This window comes from Thunnus albacares, chromosome 14, assembly GCF_914725855.1.
Source record: "Thunnus albacares chromosome 14, fThuAlb1.1, whole genome shotgun sequence".
In the NCBI taxonomy this organism is placed as follows: Eukaryota; Metazoa; Chordata; class Actinopteri; order Scombriformes; family Scombridae; genus Thunnus; species Thunnus albacares.
Window position 1 is genome coordinate 23,652,501 of NC_058119.1, and position 20,403 is coordinate 23,672,903.

Sequence of the window (20,403 nt, forward strand, 5' to 3'; positions counted from 1 at the left end):
AAATGCTAAATGCATCATGAAGAAGTACTAAATAGTAATGTATAAAATGATATACGGTCAGTGGACACCCAATAAAATGATTTTAATAGAATAATGATCAGATGATAATAAGCAGCTGCTGCTACAAAGACAAAAATCACTTTTTTGTTTCTTAATTTAAGTTTACAGTGTTGCAATCTTTTCAAATATTATTTGGAATATAAATTTGTTGTTGTCATCTGTAGAAATAACTACAGTGTGTGTCAAACTATCACTGAAAAAAAGCTGGTTTCAATAATAATATGGTGCATAAACTGGGAATAAATGTTAATGTTTTATCAAGAGAGAATAAATGTTAAATGAGATGTTCACCAGCTGATTAAAACAAATGTTAATCACAGTGAAAGATAATGGTAGAAAAAGCCAGAAACCCCAAAATAAGTCAGTCAAAGTAAAAACCCTATAATTAGTCTCAGAGCTACCACTTTTCCAGTAATCATTCTTGTATAACTTGTGCATGTTGGATGATTTTATTGGATGTTTTCAGATGGTAGTTTGACTCTTAATTAACATGGATGCTCATGTTTGGGCTGAGTTAGGCTGTTGGTTTGGAAAATCACTCCAGGCCATATCTCTTTAGATGGATTGATCTAGGTGAGGATGATTCAGTAAGTGGTGTGTGTGTGTGTGTATGTGTGTGTGTGTATGTGTGAAAAAAGGGGTGGAGTGGAGGCATTAATTCCAATCATTAAGAACTGGGATAGCCTGGGGGAGCAAACCCCTGAAATCGACTGCATGTAAACTCTGAAATGACTTACCAGTTGTTCACTTGTAGGATGGTGAGGCCTGTGTCTTGCGCCAGCTGTTTCTTCTGTTCTTCTGAAGGGTAGGGATGCTGCAGGAGAGAAAGACAACATGTATGAAAAAAGGCTGACCATGGATTGTTTAATGAAGCCTCTTGTTTCAAGAAACTTCTTGTTTCTTGTTTCAAGCCCCTTGCTTGAAAAAAAGGGGTTTGATTTGCACAGTTTATACACACTCAGAAACACACACAGAGCCATACTGCATAATGAGAGGTAGAAAATGAGACGTGTGCTCATGTTCATTGGTGCGTAGGTGTCAGTATGTGTCTGTGTGTGCATGTCTATCTGGATGTATACTGTAAATACTATGTGTGAGTATGTGCACGCTAACGTGCCTCTCTCCCTCGATCATTAATGGAATATGAAATCTTGTAATTAATGGCAGCCAAAAAGGCAAGCCAATTAGAAAGTTAAGTGAAGTGGAGAACCAGCTCTGGTAATTAGGCAGCCTCTTACACAAATATATTCACGTCGACGGCCCCCCTTTCACCCCTCTGCATATGTAATCAGAGAACGGGGAATATGTAACGTTGACCTGATGGAATACAGACAACAGAATGTAAAATCTCTTGTCTTTATTGCTGCTGGTTGCTTTTATCCTTATTGCAGTTGATACAATAACATGACTCTGTTAAGTTTGCCACTTCGCTGGAGTCATTTCTGCTGTTTAACTGCAGTGATGGTAAGAAAGTACAGAAAGCCTTCCAGGTTTCATCGTTTTGAGTACCAGTTAACACAGGAGTATGAATTTCCCCCAAAGTCACACATTGTCATTTAATGTCATTTTGATTCTTTAAATCTTAAATATGAAAATATCTGCCAGCGGGAGGGTGAAACAATATTAAGTCCCTTCAATGTAAAAACATTTTCACACAAAAATAATTCAACTTTCTTTTTCTTTTTTTTTTTTTTAAATCTTGTCTTAACTCTCAACATTTTTTAATCAAGCCTCATCATCTTGACATTAGAGGCTGTCACTTTTGGAAGAATTTGTTTAAAGGAGATGTTTTGAACTGCTGCAAGATAACTTATTTCACCTCACTCTGAGATTATCTTTTGTTTATTTAAAGACTCATAAATATGACACATGAATGCATGATAAACATCAGTTCAATTGCTAGAAAGACAACCCAAACTGACTTCAAGTCCCAGTCTTTAAATAAAACTACTGACTGCACTCCCCCCCCACCCCCCCTCCAGAAGCCAGCTGAGAACAGTTAAAGTCGAGCCACCTGTTTAAATATATAGAATGAATAAATTGGATAAATGTGAACTCGGGGACTGTGTTGATTTATATTAGAGAGGGGGGGTATCACAGTTGCACAGAGTCTTGTTCGTGGAGGACAATGTGCTGTTCATGACGGAGACAAGACATGGACTGTGCTGAACACCATAGGCAGGCCATAAAAGAGGAGGAGAAGAGGGAGGAGAAGGGGAGCGAGGGAGAGGGTAGATTGTTGAAGGGACTGCACAAACTGGAGAAATATGTAGATTCAAAAACGGTATGTATACATTTAGGAAAGAAAGAACAGATACATAAATAAGGAGGATCATAAAATATTACTAAATGATCCATTCTGCAAAAGTCTTATTTTTGCCAACCTACGGTGCAAATTATGTACTAACCAGTAGAGTGAAATAAAAAAAATACATTAGAAAATTCTCTATATATTCTCTGCATCATTTCAAACAATAAATTTAAAAAAGAAAATATTTTAGGTAACTTTTACTTTCTTTAAAATAGAAAAAGAGCACAATTGAAGTGGTTACTTATAGCAGTTGCCATACGCAGAAATTTAAAACATTACCAAAACTTGCAAATCCACAACAAAATAAGGGAGCGGCTAAATGTGTGTTTTGGGCTACACATATCCCCTTACAGTGAACAACAGTATACATATGACTACTGTATAATATATACTGTATGTCCAACAAGAACACACACACTTAATAGTCAATCAGACGTGCAAAATCAGTGCGGCGCCAGCATTTTCATTTTTTCATTACAGTTTTTTCAGTGCATAATGAACATGATTGTGTTTAAGGCTGGGACGACCCGGCAGAGAGAAAGAGAGGAGACTGATTTTTTCCCAGCCGTTCCTTGTCCATGTGATTGGTTGTGGGGAATGGGAACACAAGGAGGCTAATTTCATGCGCTAAGTTATAAATGCATTGTCGCCTCCGGCCAAATTTGTGTCCACTCCATTTTTATGTGCCTTTATGTGTGTGTGTGTGTGTGTGTGTGCGTGCGCGTGCGAGTATCTTCCATACTGTAGACGGATCAGATAATATCAGCATTAAAATAACTGAAAATCTGTGGAGCCACTCGCCTGTCTGTGTGTGTACAGTGTGTGTGTTGAAAGTGAGAAAACGTTATTCTTTAGGGCTTGAGTCATCTGATGTCTTGATATTGCACTTTACATATAGGCACCACACACACAGACACACACACACACACATACACTCCTGATGCATTAAAGCTAATCATGTGAGTAACATGTCTTTTAAGTCTTTCTTCTCAACAAACAAAGATGATTGAGGATGAAGAGACAAATGTGTCCATTCTACACGTCGTAGATCTGTGGAAGCAGGAGTGTCTGCCTCGTGATATCGGGGGGCTGCGGCCACGCCAGGGGCCACAGTACAGCACAAATACACCCTGTTTCGATGCTTCCCTCCCTCTAGCTTCCCAGTACACAGACGCAGACAGAAAGATATACACAACTAGTCACACACAGACAGACACGCACGCAATCTCAATCTCAGACAGTAGCACTAGGAGAAAAATATGCATGCTGGCATGAGTGTACTCTCTACAACAGACATCCTGCCAGTGGTGGAAGGTAACTGAGTTTATTTACGCTTTGAGGTTCTTGTCCTTATAATATGATTATGTCACAGATTAAATGACCCAACAGTGTATAAACTTGTTAAAATGAGTTCCAGCTACAACATGAAAATGCTGCTTAAGCATAAATTGCATCAGTAATAACAGTCTAATATATAATAATATAAAGCTGGCAGGGTCCATTCTGATGCAGTACTTTTACTTTTGTACACTTTTTAGTAGTATTTTGCTGATACTTTTACTTTGAGTTGTGCTGGCAGGACTTACAGTACATAAAAAGTATCTTTACATTGTGTTACTGCTACTTTAGCTCAAGTAAAGGATCTGAAAACATCTCTCACCACTGCATACTGCCCTGATTACAACCTTAAAAGTGCTACATGCACCGGAGTTTTCACATACAAAATGATACACACGTAGTGGAAGAGTGCCAGAGAGCCAGTACATCAAAACTGTTTTCGTCCTCCTTCTTTCTAAACCGCCAAATTAGCTCCTATCTGTCAAAACACTGTGATTTAGCCTCTCGCTCAGCAACAAGTCGCCCAGTTTTAATATTGTCTGTGAGTGATTCTGGTCTTTTAACGGCCTTTGGCTGTGATTCAGCGGGTTGAGAGAGAGAGAGAGAGAGAGAGAAAGGCCTTTAGTGAGAAAAGCAATAACATGTTCTTTAAAAGAGCAGATGGAAAGTTTCTGCGCATCCTTCCCTCCCTTCCCTCTTCCCTCCGCCTATCTTAATGATATGTCTTCTCCAAATATACAACTCCTTTCATGAGAATTTCCACCCTGCTCGCTGCTCTCTGCTGAGCATGTGGGTGCCAGGAGGGGTGTGTGGTTTTGCTTCTCTCTCTTCTGCGAGTCTTATCAATCCAAGTGTGTGTGTATGTGCGCGTGCGTGTGTGTGTGAGTGTGCATGCGTGGGAGTGCGCATGAATGTCTGTTGTCTTATATGTGACCATTTGAGTCGAATCTTTTCTTTGCGTGTGTTCATATTAGCAAGTTTGTCTGTGCACGGACATGAGACTGTGTGTTGATGTGTGTGTTTGTTCTCATTTGAACCACTGAGCTTGCTGGGGCTTCGAGTAAGTTCAGCCGTGCATGGTCATGTGTGTGTGTGTGTGTGTGTGTGTGTGTGTGTGGGTGAGTAACAGAGCATCAGTAACATCCCCTCCCTGTCTGACCGCCTTCCTCTCTGACCCCTCAGACAAGAACAAGAGAGGGATAGATAGAGGGAGAAAAGAGGGAGAGAGAGGGAGAAGGAAGAAGGAGGCAGGGGAGGAGACATGGAAATGGATATCTGGAGCCCCAGGGGTTTAACAAAGAGATAAGAGCATAAATATTCTGCAAGACCCCTCTTTACTCCCTCTGTCCCATGTCTAACCCAGGAGAAAACTATTCCAGGCAGCCCAATAAAACAACTAAAAATCGCTTGGAATAAAGCTTTATCAGGTTTAGATGATGAGAGAATACGCTCTCTTTGTGTGGATAAAATATAAAGACAGTAATTAGAAATCTTACTTTAAATTTTGAGTTACAGACCTCACATGAGAGACTGATTTTCTGCATTTCTATTTATGCTTGAGAAACCTGAAACTAGAGTGGCTTCCAATATGGGAGCGGCTATTTGCTTGGTGCCATGCTCAAGGTCACTTTGTCGAGACACACGGCTATTGTGCGAATTGAACCTTTGACCTTTACGGAACAAACTGTCCTACCAAAATCTTAATCTCATTTGAAAGGGCCATAACTCACCAAAAAATTTTATAGCCAAAGAAAAAATGAACTTCCTAAGGGTCATAGCTCCCTAATTCTTATTTTTGAAACGGTTACACTGTGTAAAGCCTCGTCTTAGCCTCCTTGTAGCAATAAAAGGAAGAAGGAAAAGAAAAAAGCCAGAAAGAACAAGAGCCTGAGTCACACTTTTGTCGGGGATGCTCCAGTTCACCACGAGGGGAGGGCTATTTCAGATACTTCTTTTATCTTGCTGCTGTTCTCCCTTCTCTTCATCTTGCCTCCTCAGCAAAACCATCTCTCTCCTTCTCTCTCTTTCTTTCCAGCTGTCTCTCCTCACTGCTCAAAATACTTTTTACTTTCAATTTGACTTTTGATTTTAAAAAAAAAAAACAAAAAAAAAACACTTAATAGTGAAATTCACTTTGGAAAAACCTTTACACACCTCACAGTTTTGCAGTATTTGACTAGTGAACACACACATTTCAGTAGAATGAATTGAGAAATTGTGTAAATATTTCAAAATATATATACACTGCATTTTAAATGAAAACCTGCATTTTACTAATACATCTCCATCTTTATGTGTGTGACTCCATCCTTGGCAACCAATTCAGTACAGCCACAGTCTACTCCATCCCTTTCCTTCCTTAGCCATTAGTGTTATGGTGTTATCGTTGCATATATTTCTATTTAAAGCCACGCTTCCCAAGCCTGTGCGCATCCCATTAAAAAAGGCTCGACACGCCACATTACCTTTATAAAACAGCAACCATGAAACAGGATGGAGAGAGGAATAAGAGAGAGGAAATCATATGTTGTCACAGTCATGTGATGTTCCTCAAAAAGAGGCCATGACACTGCACAATCTGTGGATAACAGACATGGGTCAATGGTGTTTTGAGTTAGCTTACTTTACTGCCAGATGGTTGGGATTTGCCACAAGGCAACGGATGCCAGAAAATGCAATGAATCTCAGTAAACAATTTGTTAATGTGCAACAACTTTCTTTCGTATACTTTTCCGTTATTAATAAGATACTTTGGGTTAATTATTTTTATTTAGCACACTTAAAACAGAGATTAAACTGTCCTGACACTGTAAAACACAACTACCTGAAACACTGTACAGGCTATAGCAAACACCAACATTCATGGTTGTTGACTGGGGCATGGCAGTTGAGGTAAAAGTGAACAACGTTGACTTGGCCAGGTCTCTTCCCCTCACTGTTCCCAGGTCAAATCTCCTTGGAAACCGAGCTGCCCATCAGGAATGCCTGACGGCTAATCCGGGGGCCTTTTTGGCTAGAAGGGCATCATACCAAACTCTCTTACACACGCATTGACACACACAGTCAGGAACACACAGTTTACTGGAAGTGTAGCCTTGCTCCTGCCAGACGTGTATGAGATTACCTTAAATATTTGGGGAGGCAAGCACATTGTTATGCTAACAACAAATGCCCAGAACCCTGAGCATGTGCAGACTTTAAAACAAGCGTTCCAATCTGTAAGCCTGCTGTATCTCATACAACAAGCTTCCAATTTCCAAAATTTCTTGCTCATTCAGTGGAAGTTTCATCCTCTGTGTGTGTTCACGCTGCACTGTGAGAGCTACGCCATTTGAAATTCCTTTCTGTGTAGGTGGCATCGACTGACATCCCTTTGACTTCATTAGGGAGCAGGGACCCAGCAACAAACCTGGCTCTGGGAGAAAGGGGGGATTAAAGAAAAAAAGAAAAGGGAGTGAGAGCGAACAAAACAACAACAGAAAAAAAACAAAGCACCCCTAACCTAATTTCCTCTGATTCGGGCTGCTCCAATGCAAAATAACAAAACAGAGCAAAAACAGATCTTTTGAGAGACTCAATATGAACCAACTACAGGATGAGAGTTTCAGAGTGCCCTCTGCAAAGTCTGAGCAAAATAAACACCCCCTGACTCAGTGATGTAAAGCACAAAAAAAGCAGAAACAACCCTTTTCATGGCATTGGGCTACACTAAACTATCTCAAAGCTTGTATCATGAATAATTCACCACCACTTTTTTTTCTTTTTCTTTTTTTTTTTAAATCTCGATGTACACACCAGAAATGGCAAAGAGACCCCCTTTCAAAAATTTTTTGTCATCAAATCTCTCCATCTCTTCTGGAGATAAAGAAAATGGAGGAAAAAAAAAACAGATGTTCTTAGGCTTTTCATTCATTAATGAGCATTTTCCCTCTTGAAAAACAGCTTTTGTTGATTTAGGGAAATCTCACAGCGCTCTTGCCTATGGGAATGAGATAAATCTAGTTAGCTGGTGAGGAAAAGGGTGAAAAGTATGTCATTAAAGCTCTAGTACAAACTGGATTAGACAATGTAGGCTACAGCATTACCAGCTTCTCCACTATGATAATTGATGATTAGCATCATTCGCTTTTCTAAAACTCTAAGGGCACATAACACAATGCAGGGCAACAGCCACTGCTGTAGCAGTCAGTCCTGTGCTACAGGGTGTGGACAATCATCCGTGTGCTTTACAGTTGGGTGGGTCTCTTGCCAATGTGTATACTGAAGCTAATGGCATGTATGCACATGAATATCAAGTCTCAAGTCTTAACAAAGTGCTGTATTGTTGTGTTTAACAGTATGTAAAGGGTGAGGTCTGTTGATACTGAGGGAAAGCATTTCATGTTGTCTGCTGAATTTGTGGTGTCTGTACTCTCCGCTTGCTTTCACTAAGAGCGAGGGCGTGCTTCATTAGTCCTCCCTATTCCAGCTCAGGGGAGGCTAAATTTATTAAGGGGGCCGGATGTTGCACAACACCTGCTGCTGTGCTTCCCTCTGTGCAATAAAGAGGGGGTGCAGCATGCTAGCTAGTGCTAGTGGTAAGCGCTGCTCGTTGGACTGAGGCTGATGAGCTGGGGCTAATTCAGGGGGTGATTATGTAGTTTGCTGGACCACTAAACCTCTTTAAGCCCGTAATTACCGCCTATTTGAGCGAGGGGAGGCACTCCAAAGCAATCGGTACTTGCACCAAGCGGCGCAGTGAACGGCAGCCACAGCTGGAGGTGGGCTGCCTTAGGGCTGCCTGGGATGGAGGGGGTGTATAAATGTGGAGTAGGAGGGATCCACAAAGCCTCATCCCAGTCAGGTACCACAGAAAGCTGAGAGAAAACAGCGGGATGCCCCTCGGTGCATCAGCATGCTAGCTCCAAGCTACAGAGCTTGGAGCTAGCATTCTAGCAGTGATCTCTAAGCTTAAAAACAAATGTTCTCTTGTTGCGCACACACCTACGATACACGGAGCTTGTTACACAAGGCTGCAGCGAAACAAAGTGCTATTACAGGAGAGTTTAAAGCAACAAAACAAAAACTATTAAACAAACAGGTAGACTTCCTAACCACTACAACCCTTTGGACTAAATTGAGCTTGTAAGTAAGCGAGGAGAGCGGTTGGATATGTCATTGTGGTGAGAACCTGAAGGGCTTTTTTTAGACTCAATGTCTATGACATACAGGAGGGAATCAGATTCTCAGATTGCACCTCGACCAAAGGGAATCCATTTCATTTCACCTGACTTTCAAGGAAATTCGACTTTACATAATGCCACTGAAATCTGATCTCTCTGAGGAAGCAATTTGGGGACCACAGAACATTCTAATAACCCTGGTGATATTATTATGTTATTATCATAATTACCCTTTTGCCCCCGACGTTTTAATTAGAAACTCACCGTTGGCCCCTAGGGGGGTAAAAAGAACCTGGGTTGGGGGAATGCTGAAACTAGGTAAAGGTATTTCACAATTGCTCCCTTATGCTCTTTGGAGCGGCAAGTACAAGACGGAAGGAGGACGCAGGCTATGCTATTGAAAGATGAAGCTCCTTCGCTCTACCTCCCTCCTCTGTCTTTTTCTGACATCTCTGTCATTCAAAGTACACCTACGCCCCTCCCTCCTTCGTCTCATCCCTCTATCTCTCTATCTTTATAACCCGCCCTCTCCATCCCTCTGTTCTATATTTAGCATTTTGCTAAACTATCTCATGCTGTCTCCTTTTCTCCCCTCTTTTCTTCCACCTCCACTTAATACCTCTCTTTACTGTTAGCTCTCATCTTTTCACCTCACTTTCAATATCCTCGCCTTGTTCTCCTCAACCAAATGCTTCCCTCCGTCTCCTGCTTACTCTCTCCCTCCTCATCTTCAGCAGCAGAGGGCCTTCTCCATCAGTGCACCGCTTTTACAAATCAATGACTTAATCTGTCGTAACAAACAAGTGAGCAGCACCCTCAGCCCTGCTCACTTCCCCCCCGCCATCGCTAACACTGAAACAGCGTGCCACAGAAAAGATTGGAAGAAGAGGAAAAAGAAGAAAGCTGAAAAATACACAATGTAAAATACATGTGCTGTGTTGGAAGACAAAGTACTGAAAAGGAAAGATGTGAGGGTACCAGGAAGGCAAACATGTTCATGTTCATGTTCATGAAAGAAGTAAAGAAGTAAAAGAAACACAGGACAGTGAAAAATGAGAAAAATCCAAGTGTGTGTGTGTGTGTTGACGTGGGTTTTCCCACCACATCCTCTCTCCTTCCTCTCCTTAGCTCTGCCCAACTCCTCTACCATGAGTTATTGCCTTTCTGCATTCACCACCTGGTTCACTAGCTATGATTTCTCTCACTCCACTGGACACACACACACACAAACACACATCCTGACACACAAACATGCTTACTTGTGTGTGTGTGTGTATGTATGTGTCACAAATGCCCTTACTGATCATCCCCCTCCACAGTGGCACCTTGGGTCAGCAGGTCCAAGTGTAAACACACTACCAGCCTATGGTCATACCTTCCATGCTGCCTGCCTCCAGTGCATCATTAGCCTTACAGTGTTTTATGCAGAAAACTTCAATAGTAAAATGATGAGTTATGAATAGATGTCACATGATACCTCATCTATAAATCATAGATCCCTTTCCGATGCATATGACACAGTGTAAGTGCACCGATATCGCTATGATATCATGGTTCAAGGCCATTCAAATGTTAGGCAACACAGCTGTATGTTACAGAAAAATTTAGTAAGAGGGAGTCATGGAAGAAAGGAGAGAAAGAGAAGTCAGAGAGGCAGAAGGCATGCATAAAAGATAGGAGACCCTTATGGTGTTTCAGAAAGAAGTGTTTTGTCTGAGCCAGAGACAGAGTGTAGGGGAAAGAGAGAGAGGGTTCACGCATGGGAGAGAATACAAGTGGGAGGAACTGAATTGATAAATTAGTTCAGCCAACGCGCAAACTGATTACCACGACGGCAAAGCCACAGGATCCATCGAGCACACGCATGGAATGAGACACAAAGGCACGCACACACTCACACTTAGCACTTACAAAAGAGACATGAAGCTGACACATACAAATAATAGCACAACTGAATATGCAATCACACACAGATGCGCGCGCACACACACACACACACACACACACACACACCAAATGTATCTAGGGCAGGCTGCTGCAGTTATAAGTAAAAGGTATTGAGCTGCTGACTCCAGCCAGAAAAGATCCCACAATCCTCTGGATCACCAAACACAGCCTAATGGATAATGGCTAACAGCTAGCGCTAATGTGATTTCACACTTAGCAGAGTTAATATATCACTGGCTGAACAAAATCATGCTACACAGAGAAGCTATGCTAAACTCTGTTTCTTGAAAGGTGGTAAAAAAAAAAAAAATACTGTCAAAGCTTCATTTGAGGAGTTTTAAACGAAAAAAGGAAGTGTTTTGGAGGATATGTATTTGCTTACAGTGAGAATGAGTGGCTAAACTACTAAGATTGAAGTGTTGGATAGAAGCATTCCATCAAGCTAACCACAGACTTGTGACAATATTTTTCCCTGACTCTTCCCCACTCCAACTTGCCACTCACTCTCCAATAAATACCACAGTGATGGTGGGGAACTCCACACCCCACCCAGGCACTAACGTCACTGCTGTGGGCCCTATGTAAAAGTGTGTGTATGGATGTATGTGTTTGCATCTGGGGTGTGGGTTTGTGTGTGTCTGAGGGATGAGAGAGTGAGCCTCTTCTTCGGATTTGCAGATCATTGTAAACTGATTAGAGGGTACCAAACCAAGAAGGATTTCACATATCTGAGTTATTGGGCCTTTGTCCACCCTGCAGTCACACACATGCATGCATGCACATACACACTTAGGCTATAACATACAGCTGATAATGAAAAATAGGACTAGTGTGAAACACAGCTTCAGCATGAAGCCATCAATCACTCTGACGTACAACAATGAAACCACACACTGGACTGTTTCATAGTTTCCCAACTATGAAATTATATGAGGGTTGGGGGAAGGGGGACATGGGAAGAAGAAGAAGAAGGATGAGAGAGAGAAAATAAGAAGAAGGTGGTAATGACAGTGAGAAGGTAATTGAGAAATTAAGAGTGAGATTAAATATTTCCTCACCTTGGTGTTTAATCTTTATGATTTAAACACATTTCATGTCAAAAAGAGGTTTTACTGAGCCAAAATGAGATTCTGTGTACAACATTTTCTCACTAGACTAGTAACATCTAAGAACAATTTGTAAAAATGTAAAAAGATAAAAAGCTCTCACAGTTCGAACATGAACTGATCCGTGTGTGTGTATATGTGTGTGTGCATTTTAGAAAGCCATGTTAGATCTCTTGCAACTGGTGATCCCCTCCAGTGCTACTGACCGACCTTGAGGGTCTGTAAAGTTCTCACGTTCTCAAGGAAACACACTGACCCACCCCTTGACTAAGGCCAGATCAACACACATACACACACACACACACATACATACACACACATGTGCTTGCTTTTCGTCTAGATCTATGGCAGACATTTTGCAAAAGTTCAAAGGTGACATGAATTAAAAGTTAACTGCCCTTGAGGGCTTTTAAATGGAGGAGTAAAACGATACAAGGGGCAGAGAGGAGAGAATGGGAGAAAAACGCCGAATTAAAGGGCTTAAAGAAATGTAAAGGGATAAAGGAAAAATACTATCTAGCATGTCTGTCCACAGACATAATTTCGTACAAGACCACCTGGACTGTCTGCAATGAGATTAGTGTGAATTTCCTCATATGACAAAAATCTGACAAGAAAAAACAATCACCAACTAAGCACACATAAAATGGTTTTAGGGTGTTGGGTGAACTGCTTTCTTCTTTGGTATAATATGTTCATATCACCTTTCTGAGATTTTTGAAGCCAAGGAACATTCTTCTTCTGTGGTATATACTAAATGGCAATTTCATTTAGATTTTTCTGTGATTGACATGTGATGTGATAAAAACCCAACCAACTGAAATTTCAAACAAATTACAGGAATTATTTCCATGTAACATGTAACCCAGATTTAACCAATAGGAGTTCCACACGGACAGATTTTGATGGAGACGTTCCAAAACTCAACGTATTTAAATTTGATATTTATACAAGAGCTATTTTGAAAAATTCAAAGTATGCAATGTTTTTACCAGAATCAGAGTCTTGGCAGGTTGGAAACACCTCTTAAACTGTCACTGAACACCATGGAAACCCAAACTTATGAAATGCATTAAGGTGAGTTGGCAGAGAGTAGGGTACGTAAACCACATCCATACCAAGGTAGGGGAACCTCTGAGATATTGATTTTAAGTAAAGAAACTAAATCACAAAAGCAAATAGGTGGTTTGATTTTCTAAGCAACATTCAAGGAATTAATCCAATATCATAAATGACAACAAAAATGCCAATTTCACCTTGATATTCCTGCAAACTGATAGATATCCTCCAAACTGCCTTCATCTGCCATGTGTCAGCCTACTGTATCCCTTTCTTCATCTACTCATCCATCCATCATTCCATCCATCAATCATGAAACAGATGGCCTTTCAGGGGTCCATGTCAGGACTGATGGCTTCCCTCTGCCCCGACCGTACCGTTACCCCACCCCCCCACTGCCATCAAAACCCCCAGTACCCCACATACACACACACAGATACATTCACACATACAGACACACTTCCTGCCCCCTACACCTCCACCAGATGGACTGGTCTTACTATCTACTATCCACTCCCGTGGATCACTATCTACCCTGATGGAAAAGATGGGTCATCAGCCAATCAGCTTTTAATACACACACACACACACACACACACACACAAACACGCATGCCCTCGTGGTATGGTTGCAAGTGTGTGAGTAGTACGTCTGTGTGTCTGTGAGGGTCAGTCCACAAAGAGAAGCCCCCAAAGAGAGCTGTCTGCCTTTGGTCTCTGGGGCCTGTCAAGAGGGGTAATTGATGATGTTTTCATTACAAGGTGTGGGGCAATGTGGGGGTTGGGGCACAGTATGAGCGTGTGTGCATGTGTGTGTGTGTGTGTGTTTGTGTGTGCGCGTGTAGTGGGGGTCGGCAGGTTGACTCAGCTGCCTCCTCTTTGACACCAACCACTCCTGCTATTGGTACGTACAAGTCATTGCTTCCAAATGCCCTTGTACAAGCACACACACACTCCCAGCCGCAGACATGCACTAAAGCAATCACACATACATCTACACAAACACAAGGCCTTACACACACACACACACACACACACACACACACACACACACACACACACACACACACACACACACACACACACACAGCCCAAAGCCAATTCCATTCCCAGAGATAAAGTATCTGAAACAGAGTAAAAATGCTGAGAATAAGAATAACTTGTTCTCTTGTTTTCCACTGCCGCTCTGTCTCGTCACAGTGTCACGCCAGGCCTTTGGCAGATCTGTCCGTCTGTCTGTCGTCTCTTAGGACCTCTTTGAAATCCTAATGCAGTGGCGCCTAAGATTCTGACTGCCACTTAGATTGAATTAAGACCTAATCGGAGACACCAGGCCACATAGGCCACTATATTACTTTACAGTATCAAGATGGACATCGTGCCTTTGTTGTCGTTTATGAATAAATGAATGAAAACACATATAAAAAGTCAGCTGATGTTCTCCTTTTAAGCTCGCTTCCTGATATCTTTTCAAAGCTATTACTGAGGCGTCCTGGTGGCTTGGAAGGTCAATTGAAATTATTTTTCATGAGAAACTTAATTTGTACAGCGGATAACTAAGACAAACAAGTCTAACAACAATCACAGGACAACCGTAGTCATACACATGAACACAAATACATGTAACGTCTCTGTGTTCTGGATTCAATTCAAGCATGGTAGCTTTATCATATGTCATCCTCCCTCTCTCTCCCCCAATCAACCTAACTGTGTAATAAAGGCAAAAATGGCCAAAAGTAACCTTGAGATAAACACTGACTATTTTAAGAATGAAGACAGGGACAATTTTGCATCTGCAAAATTGGATGGACCAGTGCAATAACATAACATCCTTCCAGGTCAGGGTTGCCGCGGGTGACCAGGGTGCTGACATGTCCAGGCTCCAGCAATAAACAGCCGAAGACTAATGGCATCTGAGGCAATGGTGAACTCTGACCTCAAAAGTTTTTTTTACCTCCCTTCTGTTGTTCAGATGAGGCTTTACAGATCTCCTTGCTGAGAAGTTCAGGGACTGATAAGTTTTTTCTTTACACTGTCCTGTGGTAACAACGGCAATTTTTCATATTAATAAATACTCCCTATGTTTTTTTTAAAATTACAGTTAAAATACAATAGTAATCCACTCTATGACCATCAAAAGAACACTGTTTAAATGATTCCTGTTATGTTTTTCTGGTCGTACTGTAGCAACACAAATTTGTCACAAAAAATGACTGTACGAGGCAAAGACCTTCTTCCCACATAAAGAAAGCATGCCTTGTTCTTCTCTGTTATGTTCTGCTCAATCCCAACCTAAACCACTAAGATACCATGGATATCTTGCCTTTATTGAGCAGTGCACCTATCCATCCATCTATCCATTCAACCATCCATCCATCACCTCCTCTCACCCCCCTCCCGCCCACCCTGCACACCCTGTGTGGATTCCTCCACCACCCAGGGCCCACGACAGCAAGGCTCCTGGCCTCCTCTGCCAGCGCAGAAATGAATTATATCGCTTTTCACACCTGTTTCTGCTCAAAACCCCTGCTGCACGCTGCTGTGTTGAAGAAAAAAAACATTTCCAAGCGGGGGGAACAGCGCTCCCCCAGCTCGGCTACATCTGCGTACATGAGCGGTTAAATTAGACTCTAATTGTATTAACGGGGGATTATGCCTTCCAGTTGGATTTTTTATACTCTCTCTCTCTGTGCATTTTACACGTTTTAAGGGGAGAAAGGAGGAGGGGAAGAAAAGCAGCTCATTGAGGGTTTGCGGGTTGGCTTCTTTTATGAGCTGCGATCACGGCTGCCCCTCGTTACACTGAGTCTGTGTACAAATAGGAGGGGAGGAGAGCCAGAATGAGGGAGTGTTAGTGATAATGTGTATGAGAGTGTGTGTCCCAGTCTGCCAGGCTAATATACTGATGCTAACGCTCTGAATGCCAAACCCCCCTGCCTTTCCTTTCTACATACACACACACACAACTACTTCAGTTTAGCAAAGCAACAATCTAAACAGGGATAACGGTGGTGTGTGTAGTGGGGAAGGAGGGGGGGGGGGGGGGGGGGTGAATTCCATCTAATTACTCTATCACATAATTTCACAAATTGCCTTTTCATAGGGGAGTGCAGAGCAGAGCACGGGGCGCGTTGGGGATTGGAGGCCTGAGCTTTCATTTACTACTCATTTCTTGTTAAATTAAACAAGAAAATACCATTTGTGAGGAGGGGAGGGGGGGGGTCGGGTGGATTCCAAGTGCACAATAGGACTGTTAGAGGAAACAGAGATCGGGTACCAGCTATTTCTTCATCTCAAGCCTTGTCTCTTTGGTTGTAACACAAAGCAGTAAGGCAGCTCAGTTATGCAATTCCTGTAGAACTGATTCCACAGCTTATATTATTTTGTTAAATAAATACCGTTGTGGTTATTTGTGGTTAAAAATCATTGGCACATCTCATCAGAAATGTAAGTCAGTAAAACAGAATGACTGCTAGAAGTCTAAACATGTGTGTAATTGAGGATATCAATAGAAAACAAACATCAAAATGAGATAAGGACACAAGTGGAAAAGCCTCCCCTACTTTATATTGTATCCCACCAAGTTTACAGCTGCATGTCAAGCTGGCAGCGAGCTGTGTGGCTCGGTCATCGGTGACAGGCGGTAAACGCTAATGTTTTGTAGTCGCTCCAAGTCAGAGCAGCCAAATTCTTCCGATGAACGTGTCCCACAAGCGCTGTCAACAACGTATGAGCTCATTGGGCGTGTTGAAGTGAACTCAGCGAGCTGTGACTGTTGTCATCGTCAAAAATTCAATACCACTTCTCTATCTGTCACTCTATCCATCACACAGCTGATAGAAGCTCCGTTTAACCTTTCTTTCCAATACCCATTTCTTTACCTATTACTTCTCCTTTTTTACATTGTCACTCTAAGCAAATTGTAATATTCTATAACACCCTTGGCACTGTAGCTCTGACCCTGGCACTCATAATCAGAAGTTTTTCAGTTGGACAGCTGGTGTCCAAGAAAAAAAATGGAATCCCCTGCTTTAAAATGTTTTCCCTTTCCCTGCCAGAACAAGACGCTGGCAATTTGCATCCTTGATGGATATGCAGAAATGTCTTCAAAAGAACCCTAAAAAAACAGCTGTATGAATGCAACCTACCACCTACCCTGGTGGTGCACTCGCAGCCTCAGTTTGCCACCCACCTTCCCCTTCCGCTTCGGTACAATAGGAACTCCCCTGAGGGTCTAAGTGTGAGGGCGAATAACACAAAATACACCAAGATGGGTATCCAGACTTCTACTTGAATTTGCTCTATTCTATTTTACTGTTTCTGTCCAATTATCTCTGCATTAGGGTCACATTGTTGAATATGTATTATGTTTGAGAAATAATGGGATCCTTACTCAGTTTCTTAGGTTTGTGTGGTGCCAAAGCCCTCTGCTACGAGTTTGTGTGTGCATACGTGTGTGCATCCATGCATCTGTGTGTGTCTAATTGGCATTGTGTCTATCTCTAAGAGGCCAGACTCACATCCTGCATCCCTCTGTGAAACAAAGGCAGGCCAGCTGATGATGCTGTGGATGAGCCTGGATCAGCTGCCCGTGCTTATGTTCGTACCAGCAGAGGCAGAGAAACATACTGCCAGTGTAAGAGATACTGTAAATGTTTTTACATTGGAGGTGCTACAGTATGTGTGGCATTTATACCGACATATGGTGATTGAATTAATGGTGACACTGAAGAATGATTAGGGTAAACAAATGAGACAACTGCAAGCATTTATCTGACACCAGTGGTATTGTTAATGCCAGTGTTTCTCAAAATTAAGACCACATTTCCCATAAACAAAGACGATGCTGCACCTCTGCGCCTGGGTTTCATTTCTATTTGGCTTCTCTGACAAAGATAAACATATTGGAAGTGATTTTTCCATCAACCTTTCAGTTTACTTCAGAGTTTTAAAAGCTGTTTGCACTGACAAAAACAGCAGCTTCTTTCTGTTTTGTGCCATATAGCAATATACCCTATGTGGCATTGTGTGCCTGTATTAGTGCATGTTTTAGTTCCTCTTTCTCTTTTGCCTAGGAGAAGAAAAAAGCTGATGGATCATCCTTATCCCCCTGTTCACCTCCTCGCCTTCTCCTCCGCTTCTTCTTCTCTTCTCCCTTGCTCCCTTGACACTCACTTATATCCTTCCCACTGTTTGAGATCAAACAGTGTAGAAGCCTCCCATAAGCCCAACTCATGGTGTAATATGACACAGTAGGTGTGTTGCTCTGTGTGTGTGTGTGTGTGTGTGTGTGTGTGTTTCACTGAATGTGTGTGCTGAACTGTAGTTCCACAGACAGGATGTGTGTATGTTTCAAACACCTTTCCTCTGTGGCCCCGAAGGTTTCAGGGGTGTATGGGTTGAGGTCAAAGAGTTGGAGGAGAGGTTAGTGTGTATGTGTGATGATGATTGTGTGTGTGTGTGTGTGTGTGTGTGTGTGTGTGTGCGGGGTGATGGAGAGCTGGTGGTTTGTGAAGGAGGTATGGTGGGGGTCAGATGGAAAGGGGAGAGCACAAAGAGAAACAAAAAGTCTAAAAGGGCTTGTGAGATGTAAGTGTGTAGATATATACTATGTACACAAATACAGTATATCTCAGCCTACACGCCACACTACACTGTGCACAAGACAAAAAGTTCCTCCAATTTGCTATTACCACCGTCGGAAACAGGGGAAGACACTGTACAATGCGGAACATCAACATCAAAGACAGACTACAATAAATAAATAAAAAAGTTGAGCCCATCCAATATCCATAATCCAACAACCAAATTACTTTCCCCAGCATCCTCCCTGTTGGCTTGTGCAATCCAAACCAACACCCACTCAGCCAAACTGTATCGTGTTCTCCACAAACTCCTGACATGGGCAGAATTTGTGTGACGCAAGGCTGCATGGTTGAAGTTAGTTTTGAAACATATTTCCTTATCATAGCACTAGATTTAAATTATAATCAGGAATCTGACTCGGTGTAAACACAATATACATTAGATGTCACAGTTTAAAGCTTTTTTGGACTGCTTTACACATAAACTGCATTTAAGCTGCTTTTTACTTTTGTAAGTTAAAGTTCTGTCAGCGTCTAGTTCATATTTCCCCCGTCTTCCTGCTGTGCGCTCTTTTGACTGTTTTCAATCATTTTTATGAAAGGAAACTTTGTTTGCTACTGTAGTCCTACAAACTACAGTAAACTTGTTATTTAATTAAACATGGGTACACACTTCTATTTATTATCCTCTTCCTCTCTTTGATAAGTATTAAGAGATGTTGGCATCATGTCACGCAATGCTAACTGCGGCTGGTGAACAGATCGTGTTTGAAATCAAAAGAAACCTGTGTTAAATAACACAACATTATATTTACTGATGTCTTTAGCAATCACATTGGCATCTTCCTTTGTCAAAATCATTTTTTCCCACTCTCTCTCTCTCAGACAATTTGTGATCCTGACAGCTGGTGCTAACGGCATTGGTATTCCCTGCTATAATCGGGTGAAAATGAAGCAAAACCACAGGCCTTTTCAGTATCCCAGGCATCTGTTAAATAATGACAGATTTGTTTTTAATAAGGTTCATCTATGTATCTGCGGCAGCTATGGCCAGGGGCGTCTCTCCTTGGCTTCAACCTTATTCAGTTTCAGCAGATGAGGAGCGAGAGCGCAGGCTGGTGAGATTGCCGGCAGATTACACAGGCCTGTGTCTTTGAAGTGTTCACCGTACGAACCGGGATACATTGTGGAGAAGAGGGGGGGGGGGGTCTGGTGGTGTGCATGTCAGTGTCAATGAGTGTGTCAGTGTCTGAGGATGTGTGTTCGTTTGTTCGCAAGTGTTTGGTTGTCAAATAAGACAGCGGCAGAGTTATAAAGATAGAAAATGTGTGTGAAAATGTGTGTGTGTAAGAGCAAGAAAGCCTGTGGCTGTGAAGTGAGGTTCACTTTGCACACGTGATGTGAAACTTAGAGCTATCGAGAACAAACGCTGTTTCATTCAACTCACTGTTAGGTGCTGGAAGAGCCATGCTCTCATGATGTTGGTGGCCACCTTAGGGAAGATCCCTCTCTTCTTGTTGCGTTTCTTTTCTTTATCTGGGTCATCGTCATCCCCTGTGCTCGGTGAAGCCACGCTGTTGTCCAGGCCATCACCTGTCACATGATAAGGAAACAGGAAGAGACAGCAGAGATCAGACACACAGTTTGTTTACTTCCTGCATTCGCTGTGCCTCTGCGTTCAAAGGGAATAAATACGATTTCGAAGGAATTCTGGAGGGCTTTGTATGCACAGACGGAGGGGTATAGAGACACAACAATGGCAAGCAGAGAATGGCTGGAAAACAGCACCTCATAAATGCATTCATTTTTAATACATTTATAAATAACCCTGCCTTT

General features: G+C 42.1%; 1 protein-coding gene across 11 annotated transcripts in view; it reads right to left on the reverse strand.

The window, feature by feature from the left end:
* The window catches only part of LOC122997539 (homeobox protein Meis1), a 165,933-nt gene that overhangs the window by 24,190 nt on the left and 121,340 nt on the right, over positions 1–20,403 (reverse strand). For all 11 annotated transcript variants that reach the window (XM_044373743.1, XM_044373742.1, XM_044373744.1 and 8 more), the window contains 2 exons: positions 20,015–20,160; positions 798–874 (listed from right to left, as the gene is read on the reverse strand). In XM_044373743.1, the coding sequence (XP_044229678.1) occupies positions 798–874; positions 20,015–20,160 (223 nt within the window). The remainder of the gene's footprint in view (positions 1–797; positions 875–20,014; positions 20,161–20,403) is intronic.